Source organism: Myodes glareolus, chromosome 25 (genome assembly GCF_982192425.1).
Source record: "Myodes glareolus chromosome 25, mMyoGla1.1, whole genome shotgun sequence".
Classification (NCBI taxonomy): domain Eukaryota; kingdom Metazoa; phylum Chordata; class Mammalia; order Rodentia; family Cricetidae; genus Myodes; species Myodes glareolus.
In genome coordinates, this window is record NC_142050.1 from 27,810,212 (window position 1) to 27,833,320 (window position 23,109).

The following is a 23,109-nucleotide window of genomic DNA, read 5'->3' on the forward strand; positions in this document are numbered from 1 at the left end:
GTGGGGAGCATCAGTCCTTTCTGGAGGCTGGCTAGCTATCACACTGGCACTATCTATGCTCTGTTTACTGGCCATGGCCATTTTTCCCGGGAGCTGTTTTTTCTAAAACTGAGTTCAGTGAATTGCAAGATTGAGATGGATAATGGCATGTTCTCATAGTAGATGGGTTTCAACTTCGTTTCCTGGAGTCTAGAGAGAGTGACTTCAGACAAGGTTGCCACACGCCCTATATAATTCCTCTCTCCCATCACCACCAGCAACTCCTCACCAAGCAAGACAGCCTGGACATCTACAATGAAAGGGATCTCTTCAAGACTGAGGAACCAGCCACAGAGGAAGAAGAGGAGCCTGCAGGTGATGGAGAACGAGCCTTGGATGGAGAGTTAGACCTACTGGAACAGGACCCTCTGGTGCCACCTCCACCCTCACAGACACCTCTCTCTACTGACCGGGTAGCCTTTCCCAAGGGCCTTCCCTGGGCCCCAAAGGTCAGGTAGGTTTAATGGCACCAATGACCCTGAGCTTTGGGATTTCAATCTCTTCAGTGGTGGGTGGAATAGCACACATGTTCAGTGTTTCCTAACCTGGTGTGCTGACCAGAACTCCTGGATTTGAAGTGCCTTCTGTTGACTTCTGTCTTCTTCCACTGCTCTAGTCCTTCAAATGAAGGTTTTTTTTCTCAAGGTTGTTCTGTTTTGCTTTCTTCCTTTCTCTGATATTCGTCTCTTCACCATCATCTCAGACAGAAGGACATTGAACACTTCTTGGAGATAAGCAGAAATAAGTTTATTGGATTCACCCTCGGGCAGTAAGTACTAGATATTCAAAACTGAATAAAGTATGTCATAGAAGGCCATGAATCTTCCCCATTAGCCTTTGTAAAGCTAGAAGAGATTGTACTGTCAAAGGTGTCATTAGGCCACATATTCCTTTAAGCGGGAATCTGTTATCTGCAGGTCAAGTGACTATAAGAGACTATATGATATAAATCTCCTAGTTTTCAGAAATGCTTCTGTGTGTCATTGTTATTTTTGTGACCTTAAGCAAGATGATGGACCAGGAACTTTATATAAGAAGGCATAGGGCACCAGGGGTAGATGCTAAAATGTGTGGTCCCTGTGATTTCTGAGTGTATGGATAGTTTTCTCTTTTGTTAAGCTTATGGTCTGGTGTTTTGGGCCTCCTACAGGGACACAGATACCTTGGTTGGACTGCCTCGACCCATCCATGAGAGTGTGAAGACTCTAAAGCAGGTGAACAGGGTGGACTTTGATTCCTCAGGGACAGGGAGTCATCAGTTAAGTCAGATTACCACTACCCTGCACACTGGGTAGAAGTCCTCTTCCAGATATATCCAGGACCTTCTGCATCCGCACTGCAGGCCTTTGGCCAAATAGGAAGTCAGGTGTCTCTCTACTTACCAAATTTCCTACATTCAGATCAATGAGAAACAATTCCTTTCTCTTGTTCCTTTCCCCTCCTTCTATCCTCCTCTCTCCTTTCCCGTTCTGTCTCCTTTTCTTGTATTTATCATCCCATAGGTTCACTAGCTTCTAAAGCCCAAAGACTAGGTAGGAATCATCTTTATATCCAGTTATGTTAAACACAAAGAATGTGGAGTCATCACTCCTTACACACATGCATGCACATCAAACCTGTCTGGGCAAAGGTCTATTCTTGACTTCCCCCTGCTCTTTAAAGGTAAATGACTAGGTATTTGCTAGTATCCAACAAGTATGGGAATGTAATACCCAGAAACATTGTTTATGAAGTACTGCTCAGTGCTAATTATGCAGAAGAGAATAAGAGTCTTGCTTCCAAAGGTTTTTTGTCTGTTTGGGATGATAAACCCTTGGAAGATTTTCTTATGAACAAGGAAAGTTACAGAAGAGCTGGAACACATATGAATTAGGTTCTCAACCATTGTTGATGTTTTCTTGTCTTTGCCAGCACAAGTATATCTCCATTGCAGATATACAGATCAAGAATGAGGAGGAACTGGAAAAGTGCCCCATGTCTTTGGTAAGTTAAGGGCTCTGGCAAACAGGAGGAAGGAAGAATGAGCTCTGTCTGCTGTGCTGATACAGAACATGCACTGTGTGTGCACCCATTCAGCTTGTTAGGTTCTCGTTGTGTGTTATAGAAGATAAAGGCACACTATAGTAAAGCTGGGAAGGCAGTTAGTTAAGCAGAGCAGTAGATCCCATGGAGATAATTTAAATAGAATACCATGAAACTATCTGTTGGCTATTTTGGATTGGGCAGTTGAGATAGATGAGATATCTAAGAAGGTGACATTTAACGTAGATCTGAAGTACAGAAAGAGCCAGCCATAGGAACATCTAAGAAGAAAACATTCCAAGTAGAATCTGGGTAGAAGAGGCAGGCACAGAGAACAAGAGGCAGCAGAAGAAAGCTGTTGTAACAGTCCATGGGTAAGGGTAGGGTTGTGGAGATGACTTCAGACAAGTGGCTTGGGGATACATTAGGTAGGACCTATTAGCAGAGGTAGGAAGCTTGAAGCTGATTCACCAATGCAGAGGGAAACCTTTGGAGATTTTAAGCAGAAGAAAGACATTGTTCTTTGGTTTTAAAAAACACCATCAACTAAGCAAAGATCAGACCAAACAAAGAGAGGAGACAGTAAATCACCTCAAAATAGTTAAAGTTGATGTGATCTAAACTAGGGTCATAAAGTAGGTGAATTGGGTTATATTTTGAAAGTATTGTTGACAGGACTTGCAGTTCAATTAGACATTTATCAAGAGGCAAAGAGAAGAATCAAGAATAAGTGTCATCTGGAAAATAGGAGGAGTATGAAAAATCCTGTTTGGTCACACTAAGGTTTAGGTGTCTGTTATATACTTGGGAGGAGCTGTTGGGAAGTTAGATGTAGAGGTCTAGAGCTCTAGGGAGAGGACTGGCTTCAAAAGTTTGAGTCGTTGATGCTACAGCGTTAAGTACTGTAGAAAAGGCTAAGAGAGCCCAAGGGAGTAGGCAGAGACCGAAGGGGATGGAACCCAGGAAAGTCCCTGAGACACACCAATGGATTAAGGGAGGGATGGTTTAGGAGAGAAACCACAGGGCTGGAGAGATGACTCAGCGGTTAAGAGCACTGACTGCTCTTCCAGAGATCCTGAGTTCAATTCCCAGCAACCACATGGTGGCTCACAGCCACCTCTAATGAGATCTGGTGCTCTCTTCTGGCCTACAGACAGGATACTGTATAAATAAATAAATAAAATCTTTAATAATTAAAAAAAAGAAACCACGAAAAGTAAGAAAAATACCCAATGAAGTGGAACAAAATCTATAAATCTGATATGCGACTATCTGGACCAAATGCTGAAGGATGGCGCCTGATAAGAACAGAAGTGCCTATTGGATTGGGCAGGATTAAGATAACTGGTGATTAGGTTAAAAAAGACCACAGTGAAATGGCAAAAAGTCCTTGAAAAGGAATGTGAAGTGTTGTAAAGAAGGGGAGAAAAATGGGATGGAGGAGGAGGAAGATGTGGGATAAGGGAGAGTATCATGCTAACACGTGAAAGTCTATGATGTCTATGTAATCCCATGACATGAGAGATAGAGGCAGAAGGGTCATGAGCTCAAGGTTATCCTCAGCTTACTTGAGGCCTTGTTTGGAAAAGAAAAATGAAATGAAATAATCCAGAGCTAAACTCAAGGCCTGATGGATTCTTTCAAGAGAAAGGAAAGAGTATATGGGCTGGAGAGGTGACGCAGTGGCTACGAGTACTTTGTTATTCCAGTGGACCCGAGATCAACCTCCAGCACCCACATGGCAACCTATAACCATCTGTAACTTTGGGTCCAGGGAAACCTGTGCTGGTTTGAAAGAAAATGGCCCCCAAAGAGAGTGGCACTATTAGGAGGTGTGGCCTTGTTGAAGGAAGTGTATCACTGTGGGGCGGGCTTTGAGGTCTCTTTTGCCAAGCTTTGTTCAGTGTGACAGTCAGTCTACTTTCTGTTGCCTTATGATCAAGATGTAACCAGCATCATGTCTGCATGCACACCTCCATATTCCCCTCCATGACGATAATGGACGAAACCTCTGAAACTATAAGCTTCCACCTCAAATGTTTTCCTTTATAAGAGTTGCTGTGATCACGGTGTCTCTTCACAGCAATAGAAACCCTAACTAAGACAGGATTCAATGCCTCCGGATTCTACAGGCAACTGCTCTCATGTTCACATATTCATATATATACACCTATACATAATTTAACATAATCAAAATAAATCTCAAAAAGAAAGATTACGGGATCCCAAGCCCAAGTAGAGGTTTGCTTTATGTTCTACACACAGAATGTCATCTGATGTGTCAAAAGCTGGCAGATCTGATATTCCAAAGATGTAGTATATCTGTCTGATAACGCTATTTTTGTGAGGCAGAGTCAACAAAAGAAGGGGTTTGTTGAAAAGAGAAAGTAGTAGGCTTTGTGGGGAACAGGTAAGTACACATGCAAAATTACCAGGCTCTCTTGAATGCCTGGCACTGAAGACTTGTATCCATTGACCCAATTATTCCCCTTTGCCTCCAAGTCTTATGACAGTGACTCTTGCCCTATAATGGGGGTTCTCAAGGGAAAAAAGGACCGTATCAGTCAAAGATTTCAGTGAGGCTTGGGCTACCTCTTGAGCATCTGGGACCCCTGCTTCTCCCATTCTGATAAAGGGATTCGTTGGGGTCATGAAGAAGACGGTGATATACATGGTGCTCTTAGAAAGAAGAGAGTGATGTTGATGCGGGAGGGGGGATTAGTTTCCAACCCTTTAAAAGCTTACTTGTTAATACTCATCTCACTTCTCTGACTGTGAGTTACTTAATTCTATCACTAACCCTCCCTATTGAATTGCCTACCTTTTCCTTCCCCCTTTCCAGATCATAGAAAAGCTCAAGTTTTTGGCTGATCTTTGATTAACACCATGGAAGTGCCTCTGTATAGGGTATCTCAACGTGTCAGGTGTTTTATAGCCTAGGTTAACCCCATGTGAGTGAATCTAGGATGGTGTGTGTGTGTGTGTGTGTGTGTGTGTGTGTGTGTATGTGTGTATGTGTATACACCAAAGCAGTGGTCTAACCTAACCTCTAGGTTAGAGTTCTGACTCCTGATTGAGCATGTGACATAGAAAGAGTGATTAATTGCAGATAGCAGGAAAACTAGACCCAGCAGTTTTGGGGACTGGAAAAAGATATCAAAGATCATTTAAGCCAGCTCAAAGAAAAAAAACTAGAGCCTAAAGAGGAATGGTCACTCACCCAAAACCAAATAATGAATCATTAACACAGTTAGGACAGCATCCCAGGGGTGTCACCCAGTGCAGTTCTCACCAACCAACATGAATCCTTGAGTACCCACAAAGTAGCCTGGGTAATCTGTGAGGTTTTTGTTGTTGTTGTTGTTGCCATAGGGAGAAGAGGTGGTACCAGAAACACCATGTGAAATCCTCTACCAGGGCATGCTGTACAGCCTTCCTCAATACATGGTAAGGAGCAGGCTAGGCCATAACTGCCCTCTTCTACTAAGAGGAATGTAGAATTCTGAACCTTCCTTGTGCCTCCTCTTTATATGTCATTCTCCCTAGCCTTTCTACTGGGGTCAGGGGTGCAGAATAAAGTCAAGTCTACATATGAGCGTCAGGGTCCTTTCTGCTAGCTAATTACCACTAGCATGAGTTCTGCCATCGTCTGCCATGTCTTTGGTAGTCTCTGGTTAGGAATGATGAAGATGCTGACAGGGTTAGAGGAAGAAAACTAGGGGAGAATGTTGGGCTTATCTCTCCCACTTACCTCTCTGTATTGCCCCTCCCACTTTGCTCTTTCCAGCTCCCTTTAGAAGAAGCAGTCAGAAAGTAAAACAGCCTAGAAGCTTGCTTTGGCCTCCCTCCTTGGCTTCACAGACAAGCCTCAGGATAAACACTTGCTTGCATTCCTATACACTGGCAAGGCTTAGTCACTGAAGGAAAATCTTAGATAAAGGCTTTGAAATACCTTTCATTGGTCTAGAGCGGTTAAGAAGAGCCACTGTTTTGCTGAGTGGGATAGACAAGGGTGGGTTTCTTGTTTTCTGTCTCCCAGATTGCTCTGCTTAAGATTCTGCTGGCTGCAGCCCCCACCTCCAAGGCTAAGACAGACTCTATCAATATCCTAGCAGATGTCCTGCCTGAAGAGATGCCGTGAGTGCTTCCACTGGGGCAGCTGCTAGACACCAGCGTCTTGTCTTCAGGGCCTCTCTGCTAACACTTACAGAATTGTCTTCAAAGAAGTCTCTCCTCTGCATGTACCTCCTGTCCCCTGCAGGGTCTTCTACTGAGCTCTGTGTAACTCAGAACTAGGGTACAACAGATAACCTCTGTCCCAGTGACTAACTGCCAGATGTATGGGTAGACAGTACCAGTGGGTAAGTTTACCAGAGAGAGACATGTCAAAAAAGAGATCATGGAAGCTTTTTCCTGGACAGATTCCTAAATGGGAGCCCTGTAGGTTCCCCTAGCACAGAAGTTCAAAGTTCAAGTTTCCTGAGTTCTGACCCTCATATATATATATGATATATGATATATATATATACATATATATATATCATATATCATATCTAGCCCAAATACTTGGGTTTTTCTTTCTAGGCCTTCCTCCATCAGCACCTTTATACTGATGCTTCCTCTCTCCCTTGTAGCATAACTGTTCTCCAGAGCATGAAGCTGGGCATTGACGTGAACAGACACAAGGAGATCATCGTAAAGAGTATCTCTGCCCTGCTCCTTCTACTTCTCAAACACTTCAAACTCAACCATATCTACCAGGTGAGCAGGTAGGAGTGCTGTGTCACAAGCTTCAAGTATTCCTCATGCCCTAGAGAGGCAACACAAGAATCCTTCCAATGCTGACCGTTCTTTGTCCTTTCCTTTACCCTCTGTTATTTGTTGCATGAACACTATGGTGAGGGTATGGAGTGGGATGTGGGGCCATCCTAGGAAGACACAAAAATCTATATTCTTTGTAAGTTAGCTAGGGATTCTTAAGAATACTCCTAGTTAGTCAAAATCAACTCAACCATTCCAGAAAGGTCACTGGGCGTATTGACGATGCTTTTCTGTCTCTGAAGCACTTTTCTGATATTTGAGATATAATTCCAAATGAGGACAATTCAGGCTCTTACAGGTCTTACAGTCTTGTAACAGATATATAAATGTCCAATTATAGAGTGGCGTGATACAGGTAGGCACTAGATGCTGTAGAAATACCAATTCCAGACAAGAGGTAACTTTTAACCTGAGTCCCAGAGAAAAAGATTAGCCAGGAACTGGGAGTTATCAAGGAAGAATAAGAACCAATTCAAGCAGAAAAGCTAATATGAATCCCAGAGGAGAAAGAACGGAATATTTTTGGAAACTAATTAAATGTTGCTAGAGTTCTGCCCTAGAGTGGGGATGATAGAGATGTTCTGGTAATGCATGAAGCCACTGGGGTTGGCAGGTAGCATATATCTGATAGCACACAATTATGGAATGCCTATGACATACCTGACATCCTACAAAGCGTTTGTGAGCTTCTCACCCCTAGGATGCTTTACTTTATCTCTGTTTTTCTTTGGGGGTGGTTTTGTTTGCTTGCTTTCTTGCTTTTAGTTTTGTTGATTTGAGACAGGGTCTCACTGTGTATCCCTGGCTGTCCTGGAACTCACACTGTAGATCAGGCTGGCCTTGAACCCAGAGATCTGCCTGCCTCTGCCTCCTGAGTGCTCCAGCTTATCCCTGTTTTACAGGTGAGGAGAGTTGAGTTAAAAGTCAAGACCTTTTTTGCTTTGCTTCCCCACAAAGACATTGTTTGCCTAGAGCCTGTGGGCGTCACTGTCACCGAGACACAAGGACAAGATGAGGACAAGTAAATGGGTGCTTCTTCTTTAAGGAGAGCTTCAGAATGTGGAAGTCTTCTCATCTCTGCCCTGAGGCTTTACCCCATTTTCCACCTAAGCACTCAAAATAAAGCCTGATATAAGAGTGAGTCACCAGTGTACAGGGAAGGCCGCTGCAGGGCCTGTGGCCCTGTGTTTGCTGGCACTGTTTGCTGAGCAGCATCAGCACTTGGAGGAGCAGAGTGGTTAGGAGGCACTGCTCCCTCTTCTGCTAGAGTGCGTGTTTCTCAATGTTGCTCTTAGTGGGCAGTAGATATAGCTATAGCCAGACCAACGAACGTCCTGATGGGCCTTGCCACAGTGTATGTCAGTGTGGGTAAGTCCTAAAGACCCGGGGCATGGCTCAAATTTTAAAAACTTCCCATCTTTAGACAGTAAATGTGTGCTGGCTCCTCTGTCTGGGGCTTCAGGAAATTTTGAGCAGAAGCGAGAGTGATTATGGCACAAGCTGACTCCCCACCTCTGGCCACATATTCAGGCTCAGAAAGCAGCTCACCTTTCTGACATGGATACTTCTCGCTGATGACACAGAGGTAGGGGCTTAGAACACCACAGTTCTCTGCCTTTTCAGCCTCGTTTCTGTACTCTGCCAGCATTCTAAGTTCCTGTTTGAAGGCAATTTCTTTTTCTTGGTGCTTCTCAGTGCATAATAAACAAAATCCAGGGTGACTAACTCTACAACATTGCTTTTGTGGTTACTTACCCGAGTAGGACTTCTGGGACACAAACCCCATATGAATTTAAGAGAGCCAAATGGAACCCCAAGTAGTGGGTTTATCCCCTCAAAGACATCCTGAAAATCTCAGTGCAGTGTCTGCTGGCTCAAGAGACTCTTGTTCACTCATTCACGTATACATTGATATTCCAAGTATTAGAGATAACATCATATTCTGGACAGACTACCAAAGCCTACATTCCAGTGGTTACTGTGTGCGGTCTCCAGCCTGATGCCAGCAGTTGCTAAGAGTTAGTTGCACCTGTCCCTGCCATATCAATCACAGTTGAAACATGAGCCAGAGATTTGGTGTGGAAACCAGCTTTCTTGAGGAGATTTTCTTTCCCACTGAGCTTAGAAACAAAACTCACAGTGATTCTTGCTATTTATTTGGGGTATGTTTTTCTTTCTAGTGCGTTTGCTATGTGACTTTGATCAAGAGCTGTAGCATCCACTGCAGATTGTCCTGCGTGTAAGATAGGCTGGCTGAAGATGAGTGTCCCTATTTTAGAGACTTACAGACTGATAACACAGTAGACAGTAGCTATTCTTGGGAATGGATGCTATATTTGTATTTCCCTATCTCTTTTTCTTCATACATTTTTTATATCTTTCCCCAAATAAGCAAACTTTTCTGCTTTGATCTTTTCATTCAGTTTGAATATGTGTCACAACATTTAGTGTTTGCCAACTGCATCCCCTTGATCCTGAAGTTCTTCAATCAAAATATCCTGTCCTATATCACTGCCAAAAACAGGTATGGACTCTGGACAGACTTCAAGGGGCACTGTGGAATGAGTAAGAAAATCCCTCCATCTCGTCACCTTTCATTTCTTTTAGTGTCCCTAGTCCCTCCTTTCTTAGAGCTTTCCCTGTGAGATTCAGTTTTCTTGCAGTATTAACTGATAGGAATGTATGCGTTTTCCTCTCTGTGTGGATTTTACATATTAATAATTTCAAACCTGAAAAAAATATTTTTGAAATGTAGTTACAAGATGAAATTTTGGAAATGAAAGAACCTAGAGATGTTTGTGTTGTACAACAGCCCTTTTGTCTGAACAGCTCTGCTCTTAATGGAAATCATAGGCTGCAGTAACTGGAAGCATGGCTTTGTAAACAAAATCCATGATGGTGAGAGCACTGAAGCCTAACCACCAGACACAGGGGTTCAAAACCCATAGTCAGAGGTAAACAACGACCTCTACTTGGGTAGATCAATTTGTAGTTTAAAATACATTTTTTAAACTTGTTACTTTTTAAATTTTTGTGTTCGTGCATATGTATGGGTGCACACATGCCAAGGCATGGGTATGGAGGTCAGAAGGCAACTTGCAAGACTGGGTTTTCTTCTTCACTGTAATTGTCCTGGGGATCAAACTCAGGTTGTGAGTATTGCCATTAGAAGATGAGCTATCATGCTGGCCAAAAAATGTAATTTTACATTCATAATTTCTCTTAATCTTAGCAATGCTAGGAGATAGTGTAAGTTTTGTTCTCATTTTGCCCGTTAGGAGACAAAGTCAGAGAGGTGAATTGATTTTCTCAAAAATAACAGGATTATGAAGGATTATGAACCTTCAAAGAAAGATCAGTCAGTAATGGGCCACAGAAGTGTGAGGACTTGAGTGCTGATCCCTATAACCCATATAAAAAGTAGGGTGTGCCAATATGCATCTCTAATTCGAGCTCTCAGAAGGTGGAGACATACAGATCCGAGAAGCTCACTGACCAGCCAGCATGGACAAATCATTGAGCTCCATGTTTAATGAGACCCTGTCTCAAAAAAGTAAGTAGAAAGTAATTGAGGAAGATACTTGACATCAACCTCTGGCCTCCACATGCATGTATTCACATGTGCCTGTCCATCTGCACACATGCATATACACACCTACATCCTGTGTACCACACATGGAAGATTAACATGTTAACCTTTTAAATAAAAACACAGGCTTTCTATTCTTCAGCTAATCCCCCAGCCTGGGGGATTGTTGGATAGATCCTTCTTTAATTTGCTTCCACAAAACTAGTATAGCATGTTAGTTGGTAGAAGTTGCCAGAATTCTTTACCAGAGTTCCTAAAGTAGATAAAGACTGATGTCTTCCTTGTGGTGACTGGAGAAGGAGAGGGTAAGGAGAGGAGAAGGAAAGTACTTACCGACTCTGCTTTAAATTCTGCCGTGGAGTAGCAGCCTTGCATGTACATTGCCTTTGAAAAGCCCAAAGCCAAGAAACCTGGATTTTAAGGGTGATAGTTTCTCTGGGCCACAGCAATTGCACTTTTAATATACATGAGACTACCTCTTTGAACTATATCACAGAGCTAAATTTCAGTTCACTGAGCAATTATAGCAAATTCCATCCTTGATTTTCTGCCCCCATTTCCTAGTTGCAGCACCTGTTTTTCTATGGTTCTTTATAAGTGGGAGATAGGTAGATAAGTGGATGAATGAGTCAATCCAGGGAATCCAGACAAGTCAGTTAGGATGGTGGAGCAACATTATCGGTAAATTTCACTTCCCTCCCTGAGTTGATCTTTCTCTCCTACCCTGGCTTCTCTAAGTTATCTTGACCTGGGTTTCTTGAACAATGGTAACATTTCTAGCCAAATGAGTGATTTGCTTTTAGAAATTTTGACTTTAAAATTGTAGAGACAAGCCCAAGAATGCTCATACTCAATTTATAGCCCTGGCTTTGCCAACATCCTTTACCTATCTCCAACTGTACTAGTTCAGATAGATTAGTGCTGAAATTTTATTGACTTTTAAAAACAGAAGGAACATTAGAAATTAGCTAGCCCAAATTCCACATTGTACTAGTAGAGGGGAGAGGGGAAAAAACAGCCACTTATTGACCACGCCCTATTATTATGTGGTACCTTATTTCCTTTTGTGACCCAAGCCCCATTCTCTGGGCTCACTGCAGAGCTTGTGGCTTTCCTGTAATTCCCTCTGATTGAGGACAGACATTATTCTATACCATTTTGAGCTAATGTTTGATTAGCCGTGCTATAAGTTGCCCTGTGCTTCAGGCTTCCTCTAGGGTGGCACTGGCAGTGACCCCTAGAGGTCCTGACTTTCAGAAGGACCGGGTGAGAAACACAAGAGATCTTTTCATCTTCATATCCACAGGTTATCATTTAGTAGACTGCATTTGGGCAGCATCTCTGGAAATGTTAATATATTCACATACACAGTTCAATGCAGAGGCAGATGCACTTAAGTTTACATATTCCCTGAAGAACCTAAGAGAGCTAAGAAGGAAAGGGGCTGCCTTTCTGCTTTAACTTTTTGCATCTATGAAGTAGGAACATCTTAAAAGAACTCCACAGTTCCTCTGTGACTGAGATGAGATTGGAGTTAGAGTTGCCCAGTACTGGTGCCCTCAATTTCAGCTGAGGTCACTAAGCAATTTGAGAGACACATGGAGTCTGTTGGGGAGGAATAATTCCTGCCCTTTTCAGAGGCACCATTTCCTGCTGCTGCCCTTTACCTAAAGCTTGTCTCTTATCTGTGCATCTTGTAGCATCTCGGTGCTGGATTACCCATGCTGTACCATCCAGGATTTGCCAGAGCTTACTACCGAGAGTCTGGTAAGCAGATGAGGATTTGTGGTCTTTGAACTGACTGATGACAGAGGCTGGCATTTGCGTTTTCGTGTCTTCTCCAGCCCTGTGATGCCATGGTTTGGGAGTATCAGATCAATGAGGCCTATTGGCAAGGGCACAAAGGCGGCAGGGGTTTAAAGCTGCTGAGGATTTGGAAAAGCTGAGCCTAGCTTATACAGAAGAGGAAAAAGTCAGTGAAAATAACTGAGAAAAAGAGGGAATTTGGAAAGATAATAAGACTGAAACATAATATCTGTGCTAAATAGTTGAAGAATCTCTTCTGATGTATCACACACACATAAAAATCCATGTTTATGTTGCGCTATAAGCAATTTGCTTCTCATTTTCATGTTAGTTATCAAGCCCAGGAGTTAAATATTTTAGAAAATTCCTTGCCTTGCTGAGGCAAAATTCTGTATAACTACTGAAGGATAGCCCAGGAAGAGCTACATTCTGAAGCAGGTCTAGGCAAATCAGAAAAGTTCCTCTGAACTATTCTGAAATCCCTGAAACTGCCTGGCCTAAATCATGTTTAAGATAAGGCATCTGCTTTATCCTGTGTTGCCACTGCTCCTCAGATAAACTGCTTCCATAACTTTCTCAGTTTGACTGCAGACTCTTAGAAGGGAGAGATAGGGCCATCTTCTATTTTTATATCCTTATAGCCTAACACTATGTCTGGTATTTAAATAATGCTAAATGATGTTGCCCATGGATGCTACAGCCCTTTGTCCCGCACCTTTAATATCTGCAAAGTGCTGAATCAGAAAAGCACTGTGTAAAAATAGAAACATTTCTCCTGCGGCACAGGTTTTATAAACTCAGAGTAGGTTTTTTTGGGGGGGGGCAGGGCATGTCAAGAACCATTTTATCCAACTCCCTAATATTTCAAAGATGAGAAACATGAGTGCTCATGGATGAAGTGACATGTCTCAGTCTTCTTCTCATAGGTGACAGACCCCAAGTTAGACATGAATCAAAAGATCCATGTCCTGAACCATTATACCTAGCATATTCTTTGCTACTGAAACAGAATCCCTGTCTTATTTAAATATGGTCTGAGCAGCCAAGGAAGCTGAAAGGTTTTTATTCCTACAGAGATCTTATAATTTATCTAGCCTTTGTTATTAACATGGTAATATAAAATCTGTAAAACAACTCTATGAAGTTCATCCGTTTTGTTTGAGATAATCTTTTTATATAGCCCTGGATATCCTAGAACTTGGCCTTGAACTCAGAAACCTGCCTGTCTCTGCCTCCTTAGTACTGGGATTAAAGGCATATACCACCACACTCTGCCCAATATTACTATCTTATATCTGGAGAAATTAACTCCTAAGACTTTACAGTTAGAAATAGCACAGTTGGGGCTGGAAAGATGACTCAGTGGTTAAGTGCATTGGCTACTCATTGAGAGAACCTGACTTCAATTCCCAGCACCCACATGACAGTTCACAGCCATATGTAATTCTAGTTTTAGATCTGGTGCCTTCTTCTAGCCTCTAAGGGCATTGTATGCATATGGTGCACAGACATACATATGCAGACAAACACCCATACACTTAAAAGAGAGAGTGTAGGAAAGTATATCCCTGAGATTAAAATTTGGAAAGAAGAATATATTTTAACCCATTAACAATGGTACATAATAACACTAAAATTCTACTGTTGACTGGGCATAGTGGCACACACCTTTAATCCCAGCACTCACAAGGTAAAGGCAGGTGGATCTCTGTGAATTGGAGGCCAAACTGGTCTACAGAGCAAGTTCCAGGATAGTCAAAGCAAGACAGAGAAACCCTGTCACAAAACAAAACAAAACAAACAAAAATTCTGCTATTACTGAGAAACCCTGTCTCAAAAAAACAAAAAAAATCTCCTATTAATATTTTAAAATATAAATTCAAATTTTGTGGCACAAGTACATTACTTTTTAAATTAAAAAAGTTTTATTACATTTTCATTTTGTTTATTTAGTATGCTGAGTACATGCACACTACAGCAGAGGTGCAGAGGTCAAAGGACAACTTACAGGAGCTGATTCTCTTCTTCCACCATGGGGTCTCAGAAATCAAACTCAGGTCATCAGGTTTGGCAAGTGTCTCAAGCCACTGAGCCATCTTGCCAGCCCCCTAATTTTTTCCTTGATAACAATGTGTATCTTGTCTCCATTCCAACTCCATTAGTTCCTGGATAGGAACTGGTGGGAATTAAACCTTCACATCACTTCCGGTTGACCTTTTGAGATATGACCATATAATTATTTATATGGTCATGCCTTCTGTTAAGACTTAATTATTATCCAGAAAAGGCAAAAGCATTTGTCGAGTTAATTAAAAGTCATAGTGGCTATTTTAGTCTTTTTGGTGAAACAATAGTGGCATCTGGTGGTTTTGTTTAGTAACCACTTTTTTCTTAAAATATAAGTGCTTCTCCAACCCAGTGTGATTTTGGTACCTAGCAGATTTATTCCAATAGGTTCTCAGTATAGTAAATTATTTACCTAAATGAATAACTTCTGTAACCAAAAAAAGGCTAGTAAGTTTTGTCTCATTTTGGACTCACCAAATTGCAAGAATGAGAAATATACTACTTTGGTATATGTTATTTGCTTTCAATAACTTCAAGTTTTTATCCAGATTACAAAATTAGTAAAAAAAATTAAAACACAAAAAAAGTATGGAGAATAAAATAAAAATATCTTCTATCACCTTACATATAAACTGCTTATATTTTACTACAATTAAAATATATGCAATCATTTATATAGAAACAGTATTAACAAACATATTTGTATCTAAACCTGTTACATATATATGTGTATGTGTTTTGCTTAATGTAGTTAAATTTACATGTTCATGGTAGGATTTTATTAGACAACTTCTTTTTTGATGGTATTGAATATAAACCCAAGTACATGCTAAGCAGATACAATATACTCCCATTTAGCTCAGCACCAATAAACATTCTTGAGGAGATAATTAGTAACAGCTATTCACTATATTCTATTACTTAATTTTTTCTTGTATTTTGAAATAGAGTATCTTTGTATAGCCCAACCTATAGCACAAATAATAAAAACCCAAAGACAGATATCGGGGTTCAAACTGAAGATCAGAAAAGCAAAGCGGCCAAGCCACTAGAGAGATCTTACCTCTACCAAGGCTTAGACAGACAAAGGGGCGATCCTGCAATGCTCTCCATCAACCTCAGACTCCACAATCCACTGAGCTCCTGCCTCCTCCTGCCTTATATTCCTCTCTCTGCCAGCCATATCATTCCTGTCTCCAGCTCCCTAGTGCTGGAATTAAAGGGGTGTGATCCCAAGTGCTGGGATCACCTTTGTGTGAGCTCTGTTTCTCTTTTAGACAGATTTTATCTTGTGTAGCCCAGGGTGGCCTTGAACTCACAGAGATCTCTCTGCCTCTGTCTTGAGTCCTGGGATTAAAGGTGTATGCCACCACTGCCTGGCCTGTATGGCTGCTTTGCTCTCTGATCTTCAGGCAAATTTTATTTATTAAAATACAAATAGTCAGGCAATGGTGGCTTTTAATCCCAGCACTTGGGAGGCAGAGGCAGGTGGATCTCTGTGAGTTCAAGGCCAGCCTGGTCTACAAGAGCTAGTTCCAGTATAGGCTCCAAAGCCACAGAGAAACCCTGTCTCCAAAAACAACAACAACAAAAAATACAAATAATGTACCACTACACCAGCCTGACCCAGACTCACTATATAGGTTGAGCTGGTTTTGAACTTGGAATCCTCTTGTCTCAATAAACTAAATACTGAGATTACAAGAATGTGCTACCATGTATAGTTTTCTGCTACTTAGCTTGTTTATTCAGTTACTTTTGTTTTGTTCTGCTTTGTTCTTGTTTTTCTTTTTTATTGATATTTATTGAGCTCTACATTTTTCTCTGCTCCACTCTCTGCCTCTCCCCTCCCCGCTCCAAACCTCCCCCAAGGTCCCCATGCTCCCAATTTACTCAAGAGATCTTGACTTTTTCTACTTTCTACTTCCCATGTAGATTAGATCTATGTAAGTCTCTCTTAGTGTCCACATTGTTGTCTAGGTTTGTAGACTGGCATTCTTTGCTTTATGTTTAAAACCCACCTATGAGTGAGTACATGTGATAATTGTCTTTCTGGGTCTGGGTTACCTCATTCAAAACAATGTTTTCTAGATCCACCCATTTTCCTGCAAAATTCAAGCTGTCGTTATTTTTTTCTGCTGTGTAGTACTCCATTATGTAAATGTACCACATTTTCTTTATCCATTCTTTGGTCAAGGGGCATTTAGGTTGTTTTGTTTGGCTATGACAAACAAAGCTGCTATGAACATGGTTGAGCACATGTCCTTGTGGCACGATTGAGCATCCTTTGAATATATACCCAAAAGTGGTATTACTGGATCTTGAGGAAGGTTGTTTCCTAATTTCTGAGAAATCGCCACACTGACATCCAAAGGGGCTGTACCAGCTTGCATTCCCACCAGCAATGCAGAAGTATTCCCTTTTCTCCACAACCTCTCTAGCATAAATTGTCATCAGTGTTTTTGATCTTGGCCATTTTTACAGGTATAAAATGGAATCTCAGAGTTGTTTTGATTTGCATTTCTCTGATGACTAAGGATGTTGAACATTTCCTTAAGTGTCTTTCAGTCATTTTAGATTCCTTTGTTGAGAGTTCTCTGTTTAGGTCTGTACTCCATTTTTTTTATTGGATTATGTGATCTTTTGGTGTCCAATTTCTTGAGTTTTTTGTATATTTTGGAGATCAGACCTCTGTCTGATGTGGGGTTAGTGAAGATCTTTTCCCATTCTGTAGGCTGTCATTTTGTCTTGTTGACTGTGTCCTTTGCTTTACAGAAGCTTTTCAGTTTCAGGAGGTCCCATTTATTAATTGTTTCTCTCAGTGTCTGTGCTGCTGGTGTTCAATTTAGGAAGTGGTTCCCTGTGCCAATGCGTTCAAGTGTACTTCCCACTTTCTCTTCTGTAAGGTTCAGTGTGGCTGGCTTTAAGTTGAGGTCTTTGATCCATTTGGACTTGAGTTTTGTGCATGGTGATAGATATGGGTCTATTTTCATTCTTCTACATGTTAATATCCAGTTATGCCAGCACCACTTGTTAAATATGCTTTCTTTTTTCCATTTGATATTTTTTGCTTCTTTATCAAAGATCAGGTGTTCAAAGATGTGTGGATTGATATCCGGGTCTTCTATTCGGTTCCTCCTGTCTGTTCTTATGTCAATATCAGGCTGTTTTCAGTACTGTATCTATGTAGTAAAGTCAGGGATTGTGATGCCTCCAGAAGTTCTTTTATTGTACAGGATTGTTCTGGCTATCCTGGGTTTTTTGCTTTTCCATATGAAGTTGAGTACTGTTCTTTCAAGGTCTTTAAAGAATTTTGCTGGGATTTTGATGGGCATTGCGCTGAATCTGCTTTGTTCTTTTATACAGTTTTATGTTATAGCCTAGACAGGCCTCAAATTTATTAAATAACCAGGATTGCCTCGAATTTGGGGTTACCTTCCTAAATTAGCCTCCTAAACAATGGGGTTATAGGCATGTGCCACCATGCCTGACTCTTTAAACTTATTTTTAAATTTTTTAATTATAGTTTTATTTTATTTATATACTTGTGGTGGTCAGAGGACAACTCGTGGAAGTCAGTTCTCTCCTTCCCCTATGTGGGTCATGGGGATTGAATTCAGGTTAAACTTAGTGGCAGACATGCTTACCTGCTGAACCATCCTACCAGCTCCATTAGTCTCTTCTGCCAGGTATTAGTTTATAGATCTATAATCCTAATACTCTTGAGGCTGAGGCTAGAAGATGGCTAACCTGAGCTATATAATGAGATTATGTCTCAAAAAATGAATTAAGGGTTAGGGATAAAACTGAGTTGGTAGGATGCTTGCCTGGCATGCAGGAAGTCCTGATCCCCAACACTGGTGGTACGCACCTGTAATCCCATCACTCAGGAAGTGGAAGCACCTGTAATCCCATCACTCAGGAAGTGGAAGCACCTGTAATCCCAGCACTCGGGAAGTAGAAGCACCTGTAATCCCAGCATTGGAAAGTGGGAGCACCTGTAATCCCAGCACTCGGGAAGTGGAAGCACCTGTAATCCCAGCATCGGGAAGTGGAAGCAGCTGTAATGCTAACACTTGGGAAGTGGAAGCACCTGTAATCCCAGCACTTGGGAAGTGGAAGCACCTGTAATCCCAGCATCGGGAAGTGGAAGCACCTGTAATCCCAGCATTGGGAAGTGGAAGCAGCTGTAATGCTAACACTTGGGAAGTGGAAGCACCTGTAATCACAGCACTCAAGAAGTGGAAGCACCTGTAATCCCAGCATTGGAAAGTGGGAGCACCTGTAATCCCAGCATCGGAAAGTGGGAGCACTTGTAATCCCAGCATTGGGAAGTGGGAGCACCTGTAATCCCAGCATCGGGAAGTGGGAGCACCTGTAATCCCAGCATCAGGAAGTGGAAGTACCTGTATATGGGTGTTCAAGTGGCTGGCACACCTATAGAGTAAAGAGGAAGGAATAAGGACAGGGTCATATTTATGAAGTCATGGAACACCACTGTAAGACATTGTCTTGGCCTGGTATTACCACCTATGAGGACATAGGTGGAGTAGTGAAGGAGATAAGCAAAGCTTTTTAAAGGACTATGGAAAGTTAGCAGTGAATCAGAATTTGTATGACTAGTCATTTCCAAAGAAATGTTTGGAATTTTTCCTTTTAGATCTAGGGAATAGAATTCAAAAGTTAATGATTAAAAGATGGAGCATTAGAAAACTGTTCAAATTTGGAATTGGTTTTTGTTTAAAAAGACAAACTGTGTTTACTTCATTTAAATTTATATAACAAGTCTCTTATTAATCCTTATCAAAGTTTTTACAACTTCCTAATCCACCAGGATGTCAGATGTTTCAGATATTTCTATTTGGGTTTTCTTTTTGGGGTAGCATTACTTTCAGATGCTGTTTAACCAATTATGATCCTTTAAAAGAAGGGCTGGGGAGGGCAACGAGATGTTGAGAAAGTAAGCACAAATCCAGAACCCACATAGCAGAAGGTGAGTGCTAAGTCCTCTGACCTCCACACCCACACATACACACATACTACAGTTAAACAAATAAATGCAAAAAAAGTTTTAAAGTTAGTTTTTTTTTCTTGTCAGGCATGGTTGTGCACATCCATAATCCCAGCAATCAAAAGGCAGAGGCAGGAGAATTACTCTGTGTCTGAGGCTAGCGTGGACAACACAATTAGTTCCACACCAGCCCAGGCTATATAGTAAGACCCTGAATCCAAAAAACAAAATAAGTAAAATTTTTGTTCTCATAATAATCATCACTATTTCAAACCATCAGTTCCTTTAGTGTTAGTTCCTTAGCATGCGTGTAATATGAACGTAACATCATATCCATTTTCCATGAAATATTTATACAGAGGAAGGCCCATAATTAAAAACTCCTTAAGCATTATATCATTTTCCCTCTTGGTCACAATTTCTATAATGTAGTTTACTAAAATATCTTCAGTGGGTGATCTTGAAAGTTTCTCCTTTACCCCTCACTCCACTGGAGACCCATTTCTCCTTCATGTCTGTATCTAGATCCTGTATCCAGCAGCAACCTGTTGGAAGTCCACATGGTAAGGGAATTATCCTATAATGGTACAGAAAAAGAAAATTGGAAGTGTGGTTTCATGTTCAGTTATGTGAACCATAATAAAGAAAACAATGGGGACTGGAGAGATGGCTCAGAGGTTAAGAGCATTGCCTGCTCTTCCAAAGGTCCTGAGTTCAATTCCCAGCAACCACATGGTGGCTCACAACCATCTGTAATGAGGTCTGATGCCCTCTTCTGACCTGTAGGTATACACACAGACAGAATATTGCATACATAACAAATAAATAAATTTAAAAAAAGAAAACAATGAAGAATCATTCACCAAAAAGTAGTTTTTAATTTGCAATCATTAGGAATTAAGACCTAACCCAGCAGGGGAAAAAATTCTTTTAGTAAGTGCAGTGGAGACATGGCATGGAAAATCTGTGGCACAAAGCAAAGAGCAGAAACAGGGTGACGATCTGTTTGCCACTGGACCTAAGCCTTGCGCAGCTTTCCGATAGGCTAGAGAAACCTCATTAGTGAAAGGGCCATTGGTGGATCTTAGTTAACAATAATGTCGGCTTCTTAGTGCAGTGCTCCTTTGCAATCTGAGAGTAAGAATCAAGAATCATTACTGACGGACTTCCGTAAGCTGTGACAGACGGGGTTTCACATGGATTAGATTTCACACCTAGCAAGCCCTTCTTTAAAGGCTCTATTTCATTATCAAATCAATCAGATATTCTGTTTTGAAGCAGAGTCTCCAGACTGCAGCGATAGCTCAGCAGTTAAGAGCATTGGCTGCTCTTGCAGAAAATTCCCAGCACCCATATGGTGGCTCACAACCATCTGTAACTCCAGTGCCAAGGATCTGATGCTTCTTTGTACCTCCTCTGGTACTCAGGCATACACACATACACATTAATTTATAAATATTTATTTATTTTTACATATGTTAATGTTTTGCCTGCATGTATGTCTGTGCAAGGGTTGCAGATACCCTGGAACTGGAGTTACAGACAGTTGTAAGCTGCCATGTGGGTGCTGGGATTTGAACCCAGGTCCTCTGGGAGAGTAGCCAATGCTCTTAACCCCTGAGCCATCTCCCCAGTCCTAAATAATTTTTAAAAAGAGAACCTCACTATTTTTCTTATTCTTATTTTTCTATAGACATTTACCTTCTGCTGATTTGAATTAAAGATTATAGTAGGTGTCTCTATCCAACAGCCTTAAAGACTTTGACAAAGAGAAAAATCAAAGATAATGTCTTTCAGTAATGCTTTCAGTGTTTAGCATTCCAGAATGCAACTAGAAATGGAACAGGAAAAAGACTCCAAATTCAGTAGAAACCTGGCGTTTATCATGGTTGGGCCATGTTTGGATTCACAGTTATGTGTGGTCTTGTTCTGTAGACTCTTTCCCTCTCTGGGCCTTAGTTTTTGCTTCTGTGGATGACTGAATTTCACGAGAACACCCGAATCCCATTTAGTGCTCAGACTCAAACCAAACTCTTTTTCTCAGTTGAAAATCGAAGACAAATTCTGTTCTTCCCTTAGTCATCTGGATTATCTAGACAATTGGCATAGCCTGGGTTGTTTTTATTTGGTTTGGCTCAGTTAAGTGGGCTGTGAGAAGATTTTTTAAAATTATTTATTTGTTTATATTTTACATATGAGTGCTCTGCACACCAGAATAGGACATCAGATCCTGTGGTTGTGAGCCACCATGTGGTGCTGGGAATTGAACTCAGGACCTCTGGAAGAGTAGTCAGTGCTCTTAATCACTAAGCCATCTCTTCAGCTCCTCACCCTTTTGAGACTAGGACCCTAGTATTGCCTTGATGATGCCCTAAATGGTCATCATGTTTAGCAGCTTGGCAGCAGGCACCCTTATCAGCTGAGCCATCCTGACGTCCCAATGCTGTTTTTGAGACATGGCCTTGTTACTATGTGGTCCAGACTGTCCTTGAATTCACTATGTAGCTCAGGCTGGCCTGAAACTTGAAATTCTCTTGCTTCTGCCTCTTAGGATTATAGGCATGGTATGCACTCTATATAATATATGTGTGTTATAGTATAAACACGTGTTGTGATACATGTGTTTTTGTAAGGTCTAGCTAACCAATACTTGCTCTGGGTAGAGGGTCTCGCAGGGTTGTCAGTTGAGTGTCCGTTTTCTGTTTATTTTTGTCTGGTTTGTCTGGGATTTAGGCACACAGCTCTGCACATGCTATCCAAGTACTCTATTACTGAGCTACACGCTCAGCCCAGCTATAGGAAGGATATTATGCCCTCAGAAGTGAGATTAGGTGTGCAAAGGGCAGGCAATAAACAGGCAGCATTTCATGCTGGAATAGTCACCTAAACCAAACAACAAGAACATGCAATCTTCTAGGAAAATGGAAGCTTTGTGGGCACTGAGAGATCATGATGGATGTCCCTTATTTCAGGAAGCTGGAGACAATAGCCAGTTCTGCTGGAGGAACCTCTTCTCCTGCATCAACCTCCTGAGACTGCTCAACAAACTGACCAAATGGAAGCACTCGAGGACCATGGTAAGTGGACTTTAGAGCACAGACGTATCCATTCAACTGACTTTTCTAATCATTAGTATTTGTAGATGGCTTACTTGGAAAGATCTGGAGATAGCTGGTGAATGACACATAGGTTTTCGCACTTCCTAATTCTCACTATAGACAGTGTTTCACTACCCCAGGCTAGCCTCAAACTCCTTATATAGTTCTTATGTATTCTTGAAGACTAATTCTTAAGGAGTTTGGACCTTAGATACTCAGGGTCTCATAGAATAGCCAGGTTTGTCTGTATTGTCTGAGTTAGAAATTCTAAAAATTTCACATGATGATGTCTGTGTTTCATTGGGCAGATGCTGGTGGTGTTTAAATCAGCTCCAATCTTAAAGAGAGCCCTCAAAGTCAAACAGGCCATGCTACAACTTTATGTCTTGAAGCTGCTAAAGATACAAACCAAGTACCTTGGGCGCCAGTGGAGGAAAAGCAATATGAAGACTATGTCAGCCATTTACCAGAAAGTGCGCCACCGCATGAATGATGACTGGGCTTATGGGAATGGTGAGTGTGCTTGATCAACCTGGAACTCGTTAGTTTGGTTAGGCTGGCTGGCCACTGAGCTCCAGGGATGAGCCTGTCTCTGCTTCCACAGCACTGGGGGTATAAATGGCTTTTATGTAGGTGCTAGTCATTCAAACTCGGGT

At 41.4% G+C, this 23,109-nt stretch overlaps 1 protein-coding gene across 1 annotated transcript in view; it reads left to right on the top strand.

The window, feature by feature from the left end:
- The window catches only part of Strip2 (striatin interacting protein 2), a 42,421-nt gene that overhangs the window by 16,296 nt on the left and 3,016 nt on the right, over positions 1 to 23,109 (top strand). The window contains exons 10-20 of the mRNA XM_085683909.2: positions 258 to 493; positions 743 to 808; positions 1,190 to 1,253; positions 1,951 to 2,022; positions 5,434 to 5,508; positions 6,101 to 6,198; positions 6,696 to 6,822; positions 9,306 to 9,406; positions 12,172 to 12,238; positions 22,328 to 22,432; positions 22,762 to 22,966. Coding sequence (XP_085540035.1) covers positions 258 to 493; positions 743 to 808; positions 1,190 to 1,253; positions 1,951 to 2,022; positions 5,434 to 5,508; positions 6,101 to 6,198; positions 6,696 to 6,822; positions 9,306 to 9,406; positions 12,172 to 12,238; positions 22,328 to 22,432; positions 22,762 to 22,966 — 1,216 coding nt within the window. The remainder of the gene's footprint in view (positions 1 to 257; positions 494 to 742; positions 809 to 1,189; positions 1,254 to 1,950; positions 2,023 to 5,433; positions 5,509 to 6,100; positions 6,199 to 6,695; positions 6,823 to 9,305; positions 9,407 to 12,171; positions 12,239 to 22,327; positions 22,433 to 22,761; positions 22,967 to 23,109) is intronic.